The sequence below is a fragment of the Alexandromys fortis genome, unplaced genomic scaffold (assembly GCF_014885135.2).
Source record: "Alexandromys fortis isolate MF-2015 unplaced genomic scaffold, M_Fortis_MF-2015_v1.1 scaffold_12, whole genome shotgun sequence".
NCBI lineage: Eukaryota > Metazoa > Chordata > Mammalia > Rodentia > Cricetidae > Alexandromys > Alexandromys fortis.
The window spans coordinates 5,392,682-5,414,386 of NW_026067937.1; the positions used below are offsets into that span (position 1 = coordinate 5,392,682).

A 21,705-nucleotide genomic window follows, 5' to 3' on the forward strand; every position below is an offset into this window, starting at 1 on the left:
AAAAAAAAAAAAAAAAAAAAAAAAAAAAAAAAAAAAAAAAAAAGCCAGAACAAGCAGTAGGGATAAATCCTGGTCTCACTGTCAGTGGCCCCTCAGTCTGCCTCAGCCTTACAACTGTCACCCACATTCAGAGGGCCTAATTTGGTCTTATACTGGTTCCCTCACTGTCAGACCAGAGTTGGAAGGCTTCCATTAGCTCAGGTTGGCTGTTTCCGTGGGTGTTCCCATCATGGTCTCGACCTCTTTGCTCACATTCTCATTCCTCCCACTCTTCAGCTGGACTTTAGGAGCTCAGCCCAGTGCTCCACTGCAGGTCTCTGCCTCTGCTTCCATCAGCGGCTAGATGAAGGTTCTTTAGTGACATTTAAGATAGTCATCACTCTGACTACAGGGCAAGGCCAGTTCAGGCACCCTCTCCTCTACTGCTTAGGGTCTTAGCTGAGTCATCCCTGTGGATTCCTGACAATTTCTCTAGAGCCAGGTTTCTTTCTAACCCCATAATAGCTCCTCACTCAAGATATCTCTTTCCTTGTTCTCTGACTCTGTCCTTCCTCCATCTTGACTCTCCCATTCCCTCTAGTTCTCCTCCCCCTCCCCTCCTCTTCTCTCCTCCCCTTCCACCTTCCCTTCTCCTTCCACCCCCATCCTCCCAATTTTCTCAGGAGATCTTGTCTATTTCCCCATCCCCAGGGGAATCTATGTATGTTTCTCTCAGGGTTCTCCTTGTTACTTAGCTTCTTGGGGTCATGGACTATAGTCTCCTTATCCTTTGCTTTACAGCTAGTATTCACCTATGAGTGGGTACATACTATGCTCATCTTTCTGGGTCTGGGTTACCTCACTCAGGATAGTTTCTTCTAGTTCCACCCCTTTGCATGCAAATTTCAAGATGTCATTGTTTTCTACTGCTGACTAGTTCTCCATTGTGTAAATGTGGCCACATTTTCTTTATCCATTCTTCAGTTGAGAGGCCCATAGGTTGTTTCCAGGTTCTGGATATTACAAATAATGCTGCTATAAACATAAGTGAACAAATATCCTTGTAGTGTGGTTGAGCGTCCTTTGCGAGTATGTCCAAGAGTGGTATTGCTGGATACTGAGGTAGGATGATTCCTGATTTTCTGAGAAACTGCCATACTGATTTCCGAAGAGGCCACACAAGTTTACATTCCCTCCAGCAATGGATGAGTGTTCCCCTTGCTTCACATCTTTCTCCAGCATAAGCTAATATTGGTTGTGTTCAACATCCTTAGCCATCAGGGAAATGCAAATCAAAACGACTCTGAGATACCACCTTACACCTGTCAGAATGACTGAAATCAAAAACACCAGCCCTTAAATGTAAAGGTGAACCATGAGTGGAATCCAGTCCTGCAGTTTCCTACATCCTAAAACCCATGTGTTCTGCCTGCTTTAGTGACAGCAAGTGACGAAGAGGAGGGAGCGGGTCTCTTCGACAGTGCCGGCAAGGCCCCAGCAGATCCCTTTGACACATCCTCTGGATCTGTGCAGCTCATAGCCATCAAACCATCCGCTCTGCCCGTAGTGCACCCTGCCGCAGACAGGGGGCAGGAGTCCTCGGCGGCCCTCAATGGTGAGGTGAGCACCCGGGACCTGCGTGGAGAGTCCAGCTGGAGCACGGGGATTTCAGTGGCCCCTCAGCGTGTGGCATGCAGCTTGTGTCCGGCCTCAGGCTGTGGGGGGGGGGGGTGTTTGTACCCCTGCAAGCACCAGGCCTCAATGATATGAAATACAGATCATCCAGAGTGAGTTTGTTCATAGTATTTTCCACCTGCAGTGAAAAGCTCAGAGCAAACCTTCCCAACCTGGCGATTAGAAAAGCAGGTATCAGAAGGCCTCCTTCCCCACCCTCCTGAGCGCAGTCTGCAGCCTCTCCATACTGCACTCCTGGACATTGCAGCACCCATTAAATCCGTGTTGTTGGGGTAATAGGAGGAGGGCGAGCTGAGAGGAAATGAGAACGCACTGTCGTTTGGGCAGGGAGCTGGCCACTAGAGACTCTGAAATGACATCGATTTCTATTAGCAAGCTCGAAATAGCCCCATGGTTGCTTTCCGGGTGGTGTCAATGTCAATCAGCTTTCCTGGGGAGCTGATGAATTGGTGGGTGCTTGCCATGAAAGCCCGAGACCAGCACCCTCTGAAAAGTGGGACACACCAGTGCGATCCGTCATTTTAGCACTGGGGGACAGACAGGTGGATCCTGGGGCTCATCGAGCAACCAATCTGGTTGAATCTGTGATGAGATTTAAAGCATCTGTCACATCTGTGAGAGATTTTATCAAAGAAAATTAGAGATAATAGATAATAGGTGGTTGATCAATAGGTAAGGGAGAAGACTGTTAACTCGCACAAAGAACAGAAAATTGGGTTGAAAACATCATTCCTCTATCTTCCTTCAGCAGTAGAATTATCAGTGAGCTAAAAAAGTGTTTATGAATCTTTATATATGTTCACATGGATCACTTGTGCATATTTATGTCATGCATGTATGCACACATGTATGAATCTTTACAAATGTTCACATGGGTCACTTGTGCATGTTTATGTCATACACGTGTGCACACATGTACGAATCTTTACAAATGTTCACATGGGTCACTTGTGCATGTTTATGTCATACACGTGTGCACACATATATGAATCTTTACATATGTTCACATGGGTCACTTGTGCATATTTATGTTATACAGGTATGCACACGTGCATATACACACAGCTTTTCCTGATGCTAAAGCCCTGGGTTGATTGTTCTTTTCATTTCTATCCTGCTATTGTCACCTGAAGCAGCTGGGAGATTTGCAAGGCCTAAAGCTTCTTTCTTATCACACTCCAAGGGACATGCTACAGCCCTATACAGCTGGGCATCACAGATGCGCACCGGGGCTTCTTCCCCACGGCCAGGACACTCGTGGCAGTGCTGTGTGCCCCTGTATGTGTGCTGCAGGAAGGACCTCTTTTTTGAGCAGAAAGGCTGGGCTGTGATGGGCTGAGCTTCCGTTGCACACATCAGCAACATTTCTACCCCAGCTTCTGTATTTTCAGTCAGAAATGGAAGCCTGAAGGGTGGGTGCTGGCTCAAGGGCACATTGATGGCAGGAGTTCAGTTGCCCTGACTCTTGGAGAGCACCTCTTTCCTCTCCTAACTTATACTCAAGTCCATCACTAGAAACAGTGTTGTGCTTAGACAGAGTGGCCTCCAGAGCTGTCTTGCCAGAGGTGGAGTTCCAGCTTGTCCACTCGCTGTCTCTGTCTAGGCAAATGAGCAGCGAGGAGCTTCCTTCCCACCTCGCACCCCCATCCGCACAATGGGCTGCTATCCAAAAAGTGCTTAGTGACTAACACGTAAACAAACTCTTTGTTATCATTACTAACATTTTGTTTTATTATTATTCCTTCTTCAATGAGAAGGAATTAATTGGTCACAATGTGTCCCTCCTGTTCCTTAGCTCTGTAATCTTCCCTGAGACACAGTGTGTCCCCTCCCCTTATGCACACACAAGCCTCTGGAGTTGGCACTAATGCACTGTTAACTGTTGTTTGCCTAGTTAAGGCTCTCATTATGGCCACCATACCTGGGTCTCTTTGTCCCAGCCTAATGATAGAACATCACACAAACAGACTCTGAAATCTGGGCAGATCCCTCTCTCCAGACCCAGCTCCCTGTCACATGGGGAGAACACATGCGGACCCTCATTCAGAAGTGGCTCCATGCTACACTCGGGCAGTCAAAGGAATGGGCCTTGCTGGCACCTCTCCCTAATATGCTGTCTCACAGAGCTTGGCATAGATTGCAATGTAATTCTTCTCCCTTCCCTTAGGGATGGCTGATTTACACATAAGTGAGGGAGAAGGGTAACCCAAGGCCACGTTTCTCTTTTATGAATTACAGGGAATTTTTTTTAAAGGTTATGTTAAAGGAAAGGTTGGACATTCGGTCACACAAATTTTCATAGCAATCTCTCTCTCTTAAAAAAAAAAAAAAGTCATGGGTTTACAGAACTACCTCTCCTGAGCAAGCGGATCATATGGAAAGGCCCCTAGAACAGACCATTTGTTCTACTGTCCTGCCACATCTGTCCCAATCCACTTTGAGACTCATCCAGAGAGCCCCAACTAAGCAGACAGAGGAAACCAGAGGTTATTCAGGACTAGAGCTGGACTCAGGGCACCAAGATCTAGCCAGGCAGCTGGGCTCCCACACTGAGGAACCACATGGTATAGGCAGAGTAGGGACCAAGACAGTGAAGGCTCTTAGCTAAGGGTATAGGACAGGCATAGGACTTCATGGGTCAGCGAGATATGGGAAGCAAGGATGTAAGATTGGTGCCAGATCCATTTTATATGAGGGTGATAGAAGAGGGGCTTTTACGTCAGGTCACAATTTCCAGAAAAGCTCGCCCCTACTTCACCTCTGGTCTTTTTGGTCAGCTGACCGTAGAGAAAAAGCTACTTGTCTATTGCCATGCAGACTCGGGTGTGGTTCTGAGACTCCCTTCTCCCTCTCTCTCTCCTCCAAGGTGAATAAGGCTCTGAAGCAGAAATCAGACATCGAACACTACCGGAACAAACTGCGCCTGAAAGCTAAGAGGAAGGGGTATTACGACTTCCCCGCAGTGGAAACAAGCAAGGGCCTGACAGAAAGGAAGAAGGTGTACGAGAAAGCCCCAAAGGAAGTGGAGCACGTTTTGGACCCAGACCCAGAAGTGTGTCCTCCCTTCGCAGAGTCTAAAAACAGGTAGCAGTGTACTTTGTGTCCCCACGTCACATGTGGGACGAGGGCAGAGGACACCTTGGGCATTGTACCCATGCTCCCTTGATCTTACCTTGGGACTTTGATCTTTGCAAGCCTTTGATCTGGGCCCCACATGCATGTGCTCAATAATGAGTCTTGAAGCTGCTATAAAATATTCTGGGGCAGACAACCCCAATTGTCCCTTAGCTTAATGGTATTTTCAAGCCGTGGCTACTTCAGAGCTGGGTGAAACGCAATTATCGCCTGCCTAGTGATGCAATTCCAGGTCAAGGGGCGTTGCATTGTCCGATTGTGCGAGTGGTTCCTGCACAGGACGGCAAATTTCATGCCTCACCTTTCCCTTCAGCTTTAGTAAGTGCCTATCACGCTGAGGCCCAGCACTCCGTGCCAGCCCGTCTCATTCATTCAGATCTGCTTAGCTATTTGACACTTGCCATCAGCCGGTGAGTATCAGACAGTGGTCAGGATGATGGATGCTTGATGGAACTTAAGCTCTGAGGAAAGGAAAAGAGGAACACCCAGAAAGTGTGACCACAAACCTGAGGGGCTTTCAGTGTGAGCTGCTGTAGCTTTAACGGGGGCCTGGCCCACTGAGGTCGAGCTAGGCCAAGTGGGTTGAATTGCTGTCTCTCTATCTGTTCTTCGCTTCTGTAACAAAAATACCTGAGATCTGGCCATTTATAATCAGCTGAAGTTCATTTTCTAACAATTCTGCTGGCTAGGAAGTTCAAGACCAAGGTGCCAGAGCCTGGTAAAGGCGTTCCTGCTGTGTTAGCACACGGTGGAGGATGGAAGGGCAAGGAAGAAGATGCGGGCTGAACTCACTCTTCTACAGTGCCCTTTGTGTTCATCACTGTTCTGCTGGGACGAGACACCATGACCAAGGCAGAGTTTCTAAAAGGAAGCATGTAGCTGGGGACTTGCTTATAGTTTTAAAGAGCTAGTCCATGATCATCATGGCAGGAAGCAGGCAGGCACAGTGTCGGAACAGTAGCTGTGGTGCTTTACATCAGGTCTGTCAACAAGCAAACAAAAAGAGAGAGCCTGGGCCTAGCATGGGCTTTTCAAACCTCAAAGTCCACTCCTAGTAACACACTGCCTCCAACAAGGCCACACCCATTCCAACAAGGCCACACCCCCCTCATCCTTCCCCAACAGTTCTACCTACCGGGACCAAACAATCAAATGTATGAGTTTATGAGAACCATTCTCATTCAAATCACATCACTGATGTGCCCCATGAGACTCTGTGACCCTATCATTGGCCAAAGGTTCTGCCTCCTAACACTCATAAAACAGCAATAAATTTTAATTAAATATTTTATTTCTTATTCATACGTGCACATAGTACAATTGGATCCAAACCACCATCCATTTCTTTTTCTCCAACTCATTACCATCCCCCCTTTTCCTCTGAACTTCTGTGCTCTCTTTTTTCTTTCTTTTTTTTTTTTTATAGTATCTTCTAAGTCCATTTAGTGCAACCTGTATGTGTGTGGGTGTGGAACCATCTATGGGAGCATGGGTAGCCTGCATCCCTGAAGAGCAGTGACTCTCCCTCTCCCATTACCCAGGGTGGGACTTCAGGAGTCTCTCCCATTCTGGGATTTGGGCTGGCTTGATCCAGTACAGGTCTTGTGCATGCAGGCACGGCGTTTGTGAGTTCGTGTGTGTGACTGCACTGTCATGTCTAGCAAACATAGCTTTGCTACAGATACCTGCTACCTCTGGCTCTTACCATCTTCCCACCTCCTCTTCCTCAGTGAGGGAACTTGGTGTGGTGTAGATGCCCCGTTTAGAGATGAGCACTCCGCAATCTCTTCTCTGCGTGCTGACTAGTTGCTGGTCTTTGAAGAGAAGCTTCTCTAATGAGGTCTGGGTGATGTGCTAGTCCATGAGTCTGAAAATAAGAGCTCGTGGACCCAGGATGGAGAGAGCTTAGAAGCCGAGAGCCCTCACTGCTCTCTCAGGGCACCTGAGTGTGGGTCACAGTACTCATGCGACCGTTCACCTTCATCTGTAACTCCAGATTCAAGGCTTCTAATGCCCTCTGGCCTCTGTGGGCACCAGGCATGAATGTGACAACACACACACACACACACACACACAGCAGAACACTCATACACATAAAATGAGAATAGTTTTTAAAAAGAATTTGGGGATTCATTTATTACTATGTCCATTTAGCAGAATAATAGTTCTAGGTTCTCCCTATAGGAGCTGGGACTAGGCAGCCACAGGTTTTTTGGCACCGTTAAAGACACCAGACCTGGGGCCTATCTTATGTAATGGGCTTTAAATTTAATATGTGTGTATGTGTGTGTGTATGTATGTGTGTGTGTATGTGTGTGTATGTGTGTGTATATGTGTGTGAGTTGTGTGTGTGTATGTGTGTGTGTGTGTTTGGTTCCTCGCACACCATTTTTGCCACTACTGTGCCAGTACACACATCTTAAGAGGTCAGTCATTATTGTACCTTGAGTGTTCCCAGCCGGGTAAGACGGATGGTGACCCCTCCCCCAGTGTCTGTAGAACCTTCCAGCTCTATGAAAGTTAACCATAGGAATGAGTTTCCAGGAGCAACCAAATTTTAACATGAATTTTAGAAAAGGCAAACATTCAAAGCCTGACAGCTGTCTCCAAGCTGTGTGGCCGACTAGGCAGTGACCTCCCCTAGTGGGCAATGAGGGGAAGCGTAGCAAAGCTTGTCATGCCCACCTCTCTTCCTTTCTTGCCTGCCTGCAACACTTCCCTAATTTGAGACTGCCTCTTCCCAGGGTGCATTCTCCTTGACGATCCCCTGGCTTTGGGCCCGCTGACATTCCAGCTACCCTGAAGCCACGGCAGCGGCATGCTCCATACACCAGAAACATCAGGACAGACCCTGGCTGAATGGGTATTTGCTTTAAAAGCGGAAAAGAAATTTCACAATACCATTTCAGCAGGATTGGGTGAAAGCAACAAAACCAAGTTGGGAACTGGGAATAAACTGAACCAACATAATGGATGTTCAGTAAAGAGAAAAGGGGGGCGATCTAAGCCAGGGCCCCATTTGTCAGGCTTGGCTGACTGGTATGACAAACCGAGGACATAAAATCACAGCTTGACAGGGTTCACGATGCACATGTCACCATGTCGATAGCTGTGGGAGGAGGGAAAGAAAACATGGACGTGGCAAGGAGGCTGGTAGCAACTTTATTTTGCACTTTGCTTTTGAGGACTCTGCTTCAGGGCTCTCTGGTGGACCAAGGTGGGGGCTCTTCTTCATGGCTTTCTTGCTTGAGAGTCACTGGAGAGACAAACAACACTTTCAAAGAATTTTTTTTCCAAAGCTTTTCCCTGGGAGCTGTTTCTAGACTCTTCAACATAAATTCAGGCCGGCTGCCTAAGGTTCCATGACGGACTGTCACTGCTGCTGCTGCTACTCTGTGTGTGTGTGTGTGTGTGTGTGTGTGTGTGTGTGTGTAGTTATCTCTCAGCGGGTGTCCATTGAAGAAATGATTCATTGTCTCTATAGCACTAGGAATGGTCTGAAAAATCATTCAAGTGTTCACTACTTAGGGAAACAAGACAGCCATGAGCTAGAGGGGCTTGGGAGAGGCAGGAGAGAGAGAGCGGAAAGATATGAGCTGGCAGAGCAGCCTAACAGAAAAGCACAGAGCTTAGAGCTGTGGCTCGGGGGTGTGGCTCCAGATGGCCGCGCACTGTTCATCCGTTGTCACAGGTTGGAGATGCCTGCTAATTGCTACTCACAGCACAACCCTCAGAGACTTCGCCGTGAGCCACCCCGCTAGAACAGGGCACCGCGAAGCAATCATTGTCTGGTGTTCAGGGGCATCATTAACTTCAGAGCAAAGAAATGGCAAAAAGAAGCAAAATTGAGATTCTAATGTTAACTGATTACTAAATCTTTCAAAATATTTTTCAAAGTCCTTTTTTCCCTACAGTTAGTTAAAATTTTACATTATGCTCTCTTGTGGAGACATAAAGCGGACAGCCTGTCTGAGGCACGTGCTGTCTGTGGCCGGATTTATGTGCTCGGCCACCTTTATGCTGGCTGTCTGCAGCCTTTGTAACCGCTTCTTCTGAGATTTCTTTCAGAAGCCAAAAATGCTGTGTAACTAATGTTCTGTGGTGTATCCTCAGCCGATACCAGAGTAGAACCAAGAGGTCAGTGCCCTGGCAAGGGATTCTGGGGTGTCAGTAACACTGTGGTACTAGCCGTAGTTTCTGGTTTCTGTGCTTGATGCTTATACAGGGAGCAGGGGAGGAATCACCTCACCTAGGATTGCCCAGTGCCTGGTGACAAAAGGCACCTGCAAGTGTGTCTTCCAGTCGGAAACCCACACCTCAACCACCTCACACCTCAACCATCTCCTTTAAATGACTCCCCAGGCTCTCGTGCTAGGCCAGGATCCACCCTCCCCAGTCAAGAACCAAGAACCAAGCACTTGACAAACGAAGACCACCCTTGTGCTTCTGGAGTCTCCATAACCACCCAGCAGCTGCTTCCATGCCTTGCCCATTGCATCTCTCAGAAGCCACAATTTAAAGGCTTTTGCTTACAGTCTCTCTCTCTGCTTTCTGACCTGCCTGGTCCCTGTGTGTCCCGCCCTTGTCCCCCTCAAGGCCTGGATCTTCCTCTGAGCTCTGCGGATGGAATAAACTGTCTTTTCAATGCCAGGCATCTCTTGCCATTGAACAGTAATAATTAAGACACCATCCCCCACCCTTTCCCGGTGCGTCTGAGCCCCAGGCACCCTATGAGTCAACTCTTTATTTACCTCTGTTGACTTTCATACATCACCTTAAAAACAAACCATCTACATTCAAACCCTCATGGGTCACGCATCTATGGTGCCAACACAAGGCAGTAACCTTGTGGCTTCTGAGAGATGCAATGGGCAACTGAGTTGACACCTTGAAGGAGCTCCTGCTACCTGAGCCTAGAGAGCTCTGTGCTCACTTCAGGGGCTGGATCTATTTAGAACTCAGAGAAGGTCACCTCCTTGAAGAGACCTTCTCTGACCTTCCTAGCTACCCTCTGCCTCAGCTTCTTTTTTTTTCATTTGCACGAGTGTGTGTGTCCGTGTGTTCGTGCGTGTGTGTGTGTGTGTGTGTGTGTGTGTGTGCCTTTGGTATCATCCTTCTATCTTCACCCACTGTTGAGACAAGGTCTCTCATTGTCTTGGAACTTGTCACGTAGGCTAGCCTGACTAACCAGGGAACCCCAGGGATCCTCCTGGCTCTTCCTCCCCAATGCTGGGATTACAAGTATTCTCTACCACACCTGGTTTATTATCATTATTATTATTGAATATTCTGGGACTTGGACACAGGTCCTCATATTTGCAAGACAAACACTTTACTGAGTAAGCCACCTCTCAAACCCTCTTTATTTTTATTTATAACACTAATCACTCTGAAGTTAGCATGCCAGTTGTCTCCCCCATTGGAATATAAACAGAAGTATCAGGATCATAGATGCTCAGTTTCCAGGTATTTAGCACATACTAGGCACTTGGTAAAAAATAATTTTTTTAATTAAAAAAATTGATGACTGGTTTTCTCGCTAGCTGAATATGACCCAAGTTGCCTCTAGACTTATTTTCTTCGCCAAGGAGAGAATCTACATGGTAATTATAGAAAAGAAATTGATCAACAATCATAGCATTAAAAGCGGACCATTCTGTACAGGCTTCATTTATAACACATTATAGGAGTCCACGCCTGAAATCTAAAAGATAAAAATGGAACAAGAGGCTGCTGAGTCAACAAAGTCAGCAAAGGCAAGTTTGTTGTGCAATGCTAGCTGTCCTCGAAGGTCAACAGAGAACCCCTGGCCTTGCCATCAGCAGAATTTTAGATGAGGTTGCACTGGTCCGATTGATTGTCATTGCCTAATTTGATATGAAAGAACACATAATTCAGCCAAATAGTTATAGCATCTTGAGCGTCGGGGGTGGGGTGGGGGTGGGGGCCTCGTTCTCCCCTTCCTGGGACAGCCACAGACTGGGTACCATCAGTTCTGAGATTGTGAGAGCAATCCACAGCCTCCACCGGTTGCCTGTAGGTTTGGATCGGTGGAGAATTCCATCTGTTGGGACATTTGCTGCATCATAACAGTTACTGGATTTCCTTCAGGCAACAGATGAAGAACTCTGTCTACCGAAGCCGGCAGTCTCTGAACAGCCCAAGTCCAGGAGAAACCGAGATGGACCTTCTGGTCACACGGGAGCGACCCCGGCGTGGCATCCGGAACAGTGGATATGATGTAAGTGTCTGGTGGGCAGGGGTGGATGCAAGCTTACCCCAGAAAGCCAGGGTTACAGCACCCCAGAGTGTTCCGGTTTGCCACGTTTGGAGACTTTCAAGATGCCCTGCAATGTTTTGTTTTACTTTCATTTTATGTTGGGGAAGGGAGGGTGTTAGTGGCAGGGGAGGTGGTGGTTACTTATTTGTTTTCCTCTTTTGCAAAGTAAGCTTCTTGGAACATGTGAGAGTGACCGTGATTCTAACTGTTCTGTTCTGCAAACAGTGTATTACTGACCTGAAATTCGGGGGAGGTTGTAAATGGTCTTAATTCCTTCCCTTTCCTAGAAGAAGCATGGTAAGAGCTGTAGCAGTACATTAGTGTGTGGACACTGGCTGCTTTAATCTGTAACAGTTTTGAGAATGTGGATCTGTTCCTGGTTTCATAACTCCTCCGTGAGCCATAGAAACAATGAGAAGCCCGGCAGTGAGAGCCGGTTCCATGTGCTCAGTGAGGTGTCCAGACTGCAAATGCTCCTCAGTCCCCTCAGGTTTCTCCAGATGGAGGCTCTATCCAGTGCCTGCCCTCAAGATGGAGCCATCCTGAGCCTGGAGGTGCACCCAGGAGCTCATGTGAACAGTTCCACGTTTGAGGTGGAGGCGCACACTGCTCCTTTCTCTGCCCCACAATGTCAAAGAATCGTCGTGTATTCATGCAGTTTCGTGAAAAAGATACTTCTTTCCCATTCTTTTAAATATTTCTTCAATTAAAAATTAATTTTTCTATAACAAGAATAATAATTCAAATTCTAGAGAAACTTACAATTTGAAAGGTGGTGATTTGAACGGGACATTTGATTTTTTTTTTTAATATATCATGCTGATTTGAAGGCAACATTTTTCCCTCTTGAGATTTGTTTGGATTAAGCACCTAAAATGGGCTTTTGAAATGGTCCAATTTAGAACAGGTAATTTGAATCCGTGATGATCTTTCTTGATTAAAATCTACTGTTGTGTTGATAGATGTTCATCTCTTTTTTTCAAGTGCTGAGCAGTAAACCCAGGGTCTCGTACTCATTCAGCAAGCACTCTGCCGCTGAGCTGTGTCCCCAGTCCGCTCGTCCTTTTTCTTCAGAGATGGTTACCAATCATTTGTTTCTTTTTCACTGAACAGCTTGAGGTTTTTGCTTTACAAAACTCTGGATACTCTGACCACATCCTTGGATGTCACATCTTTGCTTTTAAACTGCTAAACTCCTTTAACAGAGGCTTTTTTCTTTTGTAAGAAATATTTCTGAGCTAGGGAAATGACTCGGTGGGTGAGAGGGTCTGCTCTCAAACAAGAGGACCTCAGTTTGGATCCTCAAACACCTGTGTTAAAATCAAGCTCGGCTACAAATGCCTGTGACCTCAGCCCCGGAGGTCAGTGGCTGGCCAGCCTAACAGAAAAGATGCGCTTAAGATTCAATGAGAGACCCTGTCTCAAAAACTGAGGTGACGTAACCTGAGAAAGGACTCTCCACACAACTGGGAAGACGGAAGTTCAAAGCCCAGAAGCCATGTGCATGCCAGATAGACATGGCAGCTAGTGATTCGGGAACCAGAGACAAAGGGTCCCCAAAGCAAGCTGGCTAGCAAGACTTGCCGTGTCAGTGAGCTCTGAGTTTGACTGAGACCCTGTCTCGATGAAGAAGGTGGAAGAGTAACAGAGAAGAACTCCCCACATCAACCTCGGGCCTCCACAGGCATACACACATGTGCATGCCATATGCATTCCAACACACAGCTACACACACATCCCCACACATACCACACACACACGTTACCTCCCACATCTGCACACAATAAATAAACAAGCAAATGAGAGCCTGGCTTTAGAAAAATCAGCCTAAGTTTTCAGTTTTCAACCTTCCACCCCTGTCAAGAGGCCAAGAGCATCATAGAACTTTCTTAGTTTAAGAGACATTTTCTTCCTCTCAAACCCGAGACATGCTAGGCTCTTTATCCAAGATAACAATGAATAGGTTTCTTGTAAGAGTTGGGCAGGGACACTTTTACAGTTACGAGGAAATAGGCCAGAAGTTTCCCTACTTATCTTGAAAGAACACAACACATTTTTAGCCATGTAGCATAACTTTAAGCTTCAGAAGGTCAGGTCAGTGAACTACCTAGAATAATAGATTGTTCATCTTTATGTGTGCGAATATGTACATGTGTTTTCATGTGTGTGTATACTTTTCTTTGAGAAATACCTGTTATTTTTAAAACATGTAAAAATGCTCACATAGGAAATAATTCTAAGACTTTAGAATACAGACTAAGGACTCTCTGGTCTCTTCCTGAGCCTCTTCACTTTTCATGAAAAGTAGCCAGCCTTTCTCGACTGCACAGTACAGACCAAGTCCTATTCTGCTCGATTTATGTGGGCTATATAGCTAATGTTCATGGTTTCCCATCATTATACCCCTGGCACAGAAGAGGAAACTGGGTCTCAGACTAGATCCATGGTTTGTCTGACTTGCAGGGCTCATGCTCTTAGACAACATGCAACGTGAACTCTCAATAACCAGTACCCCCTTCCTGCTGTACAGTGTCCTGTATTTCTGAACCTCTGTGGTAGGTAAGATGTCATGTCTCAGAGGAATCCTTGTGTAGAAGAGCTTACATGTAGATAAAAAGATCAGCAAATAAAGAAAAGGAAGAGCCAGGCGGTGGTGACACACACCTTTAATCCCAGCACTTGGGAGGCAGAGACAGGCGGATCTCCATGAGTTCGAGGCCAGCCTGGTCTACAAGAGCTAGTTCCAGGACAGACTCCAAAGCCACAGAGAAACGCTTTCTCGAAAAACCAAAAATAAAATAAAGAAGAGGAAGAAGTGAGTAGTAGTGACAAGCAATACATCCGTTTCCAAGAGTGTCAAGGCTCTCCTGGCAAAGGAAAACCTGTCACAAGGTTGGAAATGTGCCATTCTGCCTCCTGGGTCTGGAGATCTCAAACCAGGCCAAAATGTTTAGTCCTTTCTGCTAGGTTAAGGAAACTCAATGCTGTGGAAACAAAAAAACTCAGGGAAATTGATTTAATTTTCATTTTACCCAACGTTGACTACTTTACAATCCCAAAGGAAAAGCCTGCATATAAAAATAAATGAATAAATACCCAAATGAGCAGGGATAGTGTGCTGCACAAGCAAATCTTAGCCACAGGATGGAAGGCAGCCTGGGTTGTTTCAAAATCCCCATAGCCTCCTTCCAGCCCACCTCCATCCATCCCCTCAGGGCTTGGCCTCTTGGCTTGGCCCCAGGGCCCCCCTAGTTTCTCTTCACTGCCCCTTTCAGACCGTCCTTCGAGGACATCTCCAGTCATCTGTGACTCTCGCTGACCCACAGAGCTGTTCTGTCCTAGGGACCAACAGCTGCCACGCTAGGCTAGGATGCAGATTACAGCATCACTTAACCCACATCAGAGAAACTTCTCGCAGAAAGTTGCAGTTAACACAGAAACCCACAAGCGGACAATGTGCAGAGAGTGAGAGTCTTTGGAGCGCTCAGCATAAACAGAATGTCTTTATCGACCCCTCCCCTCAAGGCTTAGGGATCTATCCAGGAGAGGAGGTGGAAAATCACAAGGCCCAGAGCTGGTGGGTGACTCCAAGGAAACAGCGTCTTCCAGACACAGCAGGACTGATCCACATATGAATTCACAGAGACAATGATGCCTGCATCAGACCTGCACAGGTTCCAGCCAGATGAAATCTCAGCCCTAGGAAGGGGAAGCAGACACAGTCCCACCCTAACCAAGAAGCTATGTGCAATTGATACCTGCCAGGGAAGGGGAAATCAGCGTTCTCCAATGGCCTGGCCTGGGGAAATCAGTCACACTCAGGCAGGTTTCATGCTCAGGAGCAGGTGACAAGACAAATGGACTGCATGTGTTTCTGTGTGTGCTTTTTGTTTCTTTTTGATAATTTTTGTTGTATTAGTTTTTATTTGTTTGATGTTCATTCTTGGTGGGGGGTTTTTGAAAGAGAGAGAATAAAAAAGAGAAGAGAATGAAGTTGGATAGATAGGGAGGTAGGGAGGACCTTTGCGGTGCTGCAGCAGAGGAAGAGCATGAACAATATCTATTGTATGAAAACAATCTAAAAATAAGTAAATATTAAATGAAAAATTCCCCATATAGCGAGGGCTGTTGGATCTGCAGCAGAGAGAGCCTCCCGAGAGTTTGGAACTGCCATGTTTTGCAGCAACAATTCTGAACTTCCTCTTCACTCCATCAGCCAGGACACTGAGTGACTGTGACCTAATTAGTAGTCATTCTCGAAGAGTACACACTCATGATAAAAGGATGAATTACGTTTAAAAAGATGTCCTAAACTAATCACTCTTAACAGGCAGGCTAGATAATTAAACCACTTTGGGCTTTGAACTGAATTCCTCCTAATGAGTATAGCAGGTAGCAAACAGAATATCAGACTAATGTAGAAAGAGGAGAAAAGCCTCTAAAATTTTAAAACATTTTGTCTTTGTGTGTGTGTGTGTGTGTGTGTGTGTGTGCAGAGCACATGTTTGCTGTGTGTGGTGCATGTGTGTGTGTGCAAGTGTGCACGCACCTGTGCGTGTATAGGTGCTTGCACCCATGTGTACCTGTGTGGAGGCCAGAGTTAGACTTCAGGTGTCTTCCGCTATCACTCTCCACCCTATACCCACCCTTCCCCCCCCCCGCCCCCCAGACAGAGTCTCTCTTTCTCTGACCTCGGGACTCACTGTTTGCCATGTAGGCTGTCCAGCAACCTCAGTCATGCCTGAGTCTCCACACCCCCTGCCGCCTGTCCTGGGGTTACAGGTGCAGACGGTCATGCCTAGCTCCTTTAAAATGATTTAGTTTTAGTGTTTATTCATTTGAATGTGTGCGTGTATATTTGTGTATGAGCATGCTTGAACGTGCTGGTACCCATGGAAACAAGAAGAGGGTATCAGAGTCAGCGGGCTTAGAGCCATAGGCTATTGTGAGCCATCCATGTGGCTACTAGGAACTGAACTCCGGTCTTCTGCAAGAGCAGCAAGTACTCTTACCTTCTGACCATCTCTCTAGACTTATAAGTATAAATTTTACTTAAAATGTTGATTTTTGAGCTGGCAAGATGGCTCAACAGTTGGGAATATGTATTGCTTTTGCAGAGGATGGCTGGCTTCCAGCACCGACACTGGTGACACACAACCACCCGTGACCCCAGCTCCACAGCACGGGACACCCTCTCTGACCTCTAAGGAACCTGCACTCACATCACATACCACACACAGACACACAATTTTTAAAACATAATTTAAAAAAATCTTTTTGCACTATATCTGATTGAAAATTATCTAGAAAATAATAATTCACGAATAAAAGAAATGTCCCACCATGATTCACTGGCGGCAGAATGAGAACTGATATGGCTTCTTCCCATACCAGCCCAATCGCTTACCCCAGAGTGTGCAGATGGAGCAGGCTTTGCTCTTAGAGGACTAGAAACACGATCACCCCCAGAGTTAAACATGCACCCCTCAGCTGGTTATTTTGTCCCATAGGGGGCTGTTTGTTTCTTTGCTTTGCAATGCTCGGTAAGTAACTCAAGGCTTCATACATGCTAGTTAGGCAGTTATTCTACCACTGAGGTATACTACCAGCCCTGATGTATGTCTGTCTCTTTCTTTCTTTCTTTCTTTCTTTCTTTCTTTCTTTCTTTCTTTCTTTCTCTCTCTCTCTCTCTCTTCCTTCCTTCCTTCCTTCCTTTCTCCGTTTATCATATTAAACTCTGACCCTTCCCCAACTCCTCCCAGATCTACCCTCTACCCCCTAAATGCCACCTAACTTCTTCTCCCAAACCAGTTTGTGCCACTCATAAAGTCATGGATGTGGGGTCATCCTCTAGAGCATGGTTGACCTACCACGGGCTACACCCTTCAAAAAACTGACTTTCCCTACCCCAGAAGCCACCTTATGTGTTTCTGGAAGTTAGTTTGTGTTTAAATCTACACAGAAATGGAGAGAACTCTGAGCTTTGACAGTGGGGGAGCACCTGAAATGACTGTTTGACCTACAGCTTTGAGGATAAATATTAACCTCTTTAAAAAAAACGCCATTGTTATCTGTGGTCTGGGTTGAGTGTTTTCTCTGCCAGTTAAATAATTACAAGGCAGGGGGAAGAATTTCGAGCACAACAGATAGCAGCAGGCAAGAGCTCAGACACAGCAGGCAGAATCAACAGATGAAACCTGACTTCTATTAATGGTGAAAAGGAACACATACACAGCAAGGCCCACAGAAAAGGGGTCTCTGCCAAGAAGAGCAGGGACCCATGAAGCTGAACTCCAGTCCCTCGTTGAGGGCTGGGGATTTTAAGAGTCTGTGGAGCTGGAGTTGAGGTCCCCTTCTTTTAATTTGGTCAGTTTAAACAAAGACAGGGAAGCTGATACGCCCACAACTTTGGGTAACCCTGGCCTGGCCGGGCCTTGAACTTGTAGACAGCATCTACTGGCAACTGTGTTCTCTTTGTGGGAAAGAAATGGCCAGGGTTGCTCAAGCCACCAGGCCTTGTCTCATCCCAGGTAGGAAGGTGCAGAAGAAGCTGGAAGTTTGCCATCTTTACTATCTGTGGCCCCTTCCCCCACCTGTCTGCCTAGCAGGGATCTAACTCCCAGGCCCTCATTATAAGCTAATTCTCTTACATTTCTCTCCAATGCTTTGCCTGAAGTTCCATATTCTAGCGCTGTGGGTGGCTCCCGACAGACACCCGAGGGCTCTCCTTGTGACATTTTTCCTGCGTGGGAGTGGTAAAGAGTACATATTCATAAGAACTTGTTTTTCAGATTTGGGGTATTGATCTTTCGCCGGGTTCATATGTGGTCTAATGTGCCCAGTGATACTGGCTGTCACAGTGAACCAGCTCCTAGAGAGCATGTGATCTCAGCAGTGAGCAAACCATACTCTATAATGGTCCCTGTTGCTATTACGTTTGTGTTTTTGTGCTCAGTGTGTTTACAAAATACCCATCAATAAATATCCGTGAGCTATCCTGTTGCATGGGTTTGCCCATGCTAGTGTAGTGTAAGTGGTCTGCATGTTTAAGGTAGACTGGGCTATGCTATAACGTTTGAGAGACCAGATTTATTAAATGCTTTTTTTAAGCTGGTATATTATCAACTTATAATGAGACTTAATGAGATTTAAGCACATCATAAGCCAAGCGGCATCCGTATATGGTGGGCATTCCTGGCAGGCCAACAAGCTCACAGTTTGAAAGGTGAGCAGTGATTTGAAATATTGGTAAACGTTGGCTGCTCTCCTAACACATCTCAGAAGAGGCAATCTCACAGCCACCAGACCTCCTTCCCAAGGCATGCTTCAGGAAGATGTTCTGACGCATCTTCAAGAGGGGGAGGGGTACAGCTAGTTCCCGCTGCGGTGACAAATACCAGACCAAAGCAACTTAAGGAAGGAAGTTTGACTTTGACTCAGCCTGAAGGGATACAGTCCATCATGGAGGAGAAGGCATGGTGAGAGGAGGGAGGTAGCCAATCACATTGCAGCCCAACCCAGAAGCAGAGAGCTGGCGTTTTGCTCGCTTAGCTTGCTGGCTCCCATTTATTCAATTGAGAACCTCAGCCCAGAGGACAGTGCTGCCTGTATCTGGGATAAGTCTTCTCTGATCAGTTAAACTTCCCAGGAAAGCCTCACAGACACACCAAGAACTATGTTTCCATAGTTACCCTAAACCAGACAAGTTGACAGCCTTTTATTTACTTGACACTCAAACATGTCACCCTTTGGCCCCTACAAGGTCATGTTTATCCCAAAACATAAAATGCCTAGGCCAAACTAGGTAGTCTGGTGGTCTTTAACCATCTCAACAACGTTCAAAAGTCCAAAGTCTCTTCTGAGACTCAAGGCAACATTGTAACTGTGAGCACCTATAAAAATAAGTAGTGTAGTTCTGATACACAGAGTAAACATCTCTTCCGAAAACAGAGAAGGGAATGGAGGCAAAGCAAAGACGATCAGACCAAAACAAAACAGAAGCCCAGCAGAGAAAGCATCAAGTCCTGCAACTCTGTCTGACATCTGATCTCCAAAGAACTTTAGTAGTCCTATCCTTGTGCTCCTCTCTCCTGCGGCACACACATTCCCTCCTGGGCTGACTCAAGTCTGTGCCTGCCGCTTGCCTTGCTGGATATCCCATGGTGCTGTCTCTCCAACACCCTGGGGGTGCTCCTACACTCCACACTTCATTGTGGTAGCCTCAGGACCTTGAGGGGCACCTACACACACACACACACACACACACACCCCAGGATCTTGGTGTAAGCCTCTGTGACTCCCTTAACGTTGCATATCTCATGCCTGCAGAACCAGTAGCACGTGGATGCTGCTGATGGTTTTCTGACAGCTCAGGAGGTAGCCTGGGCCATTGGACCACAGCTGTAGTGGTCACTGTTTGCTTTGGTGGCTGAGACTGATCAAACAGTTTACAGGACAGTCATCTTCACTCGGGAACTTCTGCAGCATGCATGGCTGAGCCTCTCTCCTTGCAAATGAATTCGCATTTTCAGGAGCTAGAACCCGTTATGGGTGGGAGTCCTGCCCCCGGGACACCTTTCTCATTGCCTCGGAGCACTGAGTTCTTTTTCCATGGGACAAACCCTTTAACAGACTGCTTTCACATCCCCTTGTCTGCATCTTCAAATTCCTAGTTTTCATTTATTTTTGCTGCATTTGTTGTCTCCCTGTAGGGCTCGTCAAAGCAGTGTGCAGTAGCCATGACACATGCTGCCTTGAGATTCCTCCTCCCAACAGTTCAGCCTCACTCACGTTTTCAGAATGTGGGAAGAATTCAGCCAGAGTCTTTGCCAGAATGGCCATGAACGGCCCCTAGCCCAGTTCCCAGTGGTTTCCCTGTTCCTCTTTGAACCTACATGAGCCATGACCTCCATTTCTTGCTCCTCTGGGTATTTGATTCCTCCACATTCCCACCAGACTGGCCCATTAAATTCTGCTTACAGCATTCTAGGGCTTTTCTAGTCAGAAGTTGCGAACTCTTCCACATTCCCCATGCAAACCAGTTCCAGAGTCTAAAGACAACGTGGTTAGGTTTATCACGACAGTGGCCCACTCTAGTTACCAATCTTCCTCGTTAGGTACTTTTCTCATTGTTCTGACAGAAGCGACCCAAGGAAGGAAAGGTTTATTCTGGCTCACTCTGAGGGTCCCCTCCACGATAGGAATGAACCATGGTGGCAGGAGGTGGCGGCAGCTGGGCACATCGTGTCCACAGACAAGAGCAGAGAGACGTGGGTGTTGGTGCTCAACTCACTTTCTCCTTTTGTTCCTTCTGGGACGCTAACCCTGGGGACTGTGCCACCTATGTTCAGGGTAGGTCCTCCCTGCTCAGTTAAGCCTTTCTGGAAACTCTCTCATAGACCCACTCAGGGTTCTATTCCCATGATGATGCTAAATCCACTCAAGTTGACAATGAAGATTAATTATCATACAGATGTGGAGAATGACCCCAGCCCAGAGCTCAGCCCCAGCAGCCGATGAGGTCTGGGTACACTTTTTCATGTGTAGTGGGTATTTATTCGAGTGGCCACATGCTGACAGGGCTGCCAGCTCCGTTTGTTACAGATGAACAGTGTCTCCTAGGCCAAGGAATAGGAATAATTATTATGATCGATTCCAAACAGAAGGGGATAAAATATGACCTGCCCTGATGGTATGCAACAGGCCACAGCAGAATTCTTGTTGACAGGGTTGTGAGGCAGCAGGAGGGATGTCAGAGTCACCTAGTGACTTTACCTTGAACCATGGCTCTGAGGCCCAGGCCTTCTCTTCCAACTGACAACTGACAAATCTTTCCACCTGTTTGCTCCCTCAGACCCCTGTGCTCAGATCTGTCTGGTCTTATCCTGGGCTCCTACCTAGGCGTCATCGCTTCTCTTGGACTCTCAGACCTGTGGCCTTAGGGTAGCTCTGAAAGCAGTATGATCTCTGTTGTCAAAGGGAAGAAAGCAGTGCTGGGCAGAGTTAGAAGACAGACCACGGTGTAAATACTATCAGGCTTCAGAGGATGCCTCTGGACCATAGATGGCCCGGTAAGGTTGTGCTGAGTTTGAGAAACAGCTTGGCTTTATAGACCAGCCATGGGGTACCTTTGGGTAAGGCTCCTGTCTTCAGCCATGGATGGGTGCTCCTGGCAAGGGCTGACCTCTGAGGCTGGCAGCTGGAGATGTGCCAAGCAGAGAAGCAATCCAAGTCCTCTAGTTTATTCTGTGCCTATGTGCCCTTTGTCCTACCCGTGGCTCCCTGGGCCTTTGGGGAGCCATTCAGTGTCTGTCAGCATACACGGGAGAACACTCCTGCTTGTACACCTGAGAACACTCCTGCTTGTACACGTGAGAACACTCCTGCTTGTACACCTGAGAACACTCCTGTTTGTACACGTGAGAACACTCCTGCTTGTACACCTGAGAACACTCCTGTTGTACACCTGAGAACACTCCTGCTTGTACACCTGAGAACACTCCTGTTTGTACATGTGAGAACACTCCTGCTTGTACACCTGAGAACACTCCTGTTGTACACGTGAGAACACTCCTGTTGTACACGTGAGAACACTCCTGCTTGTACACGTGAGAACA

The 21,705-nt window shown here is 46.9% G+C and overlaps 1 protein-coding gene across 1 annotated transcript in view; it reads left to right on the forward strand.

Annotated features, from left to right (window-relative positions):
* Positions 1-21,705, forward strand: part of Kiaa1549l (KIAA1549 like) — a 262,290-nt gene that overhangs the window by 205,964 nt on the left and 34,621 nt on the right. The window contains exons 14-16 of the mRNA XM_050147103.1: positions 1,418-1,599; positions 4,541-4,758; positions 10,921-11,050. Coding sequence (XP_050003060.1) covers positions 1,418-1,599; positions 4,541-4,758; positions 10,921-11,050 — 530 coding nt within the window. The remainder of the gene's footprint in view (positions 1-1,417; positions 1,600-4,540; positions 4,759-10,920; positions 11,051-21,705) is intronic.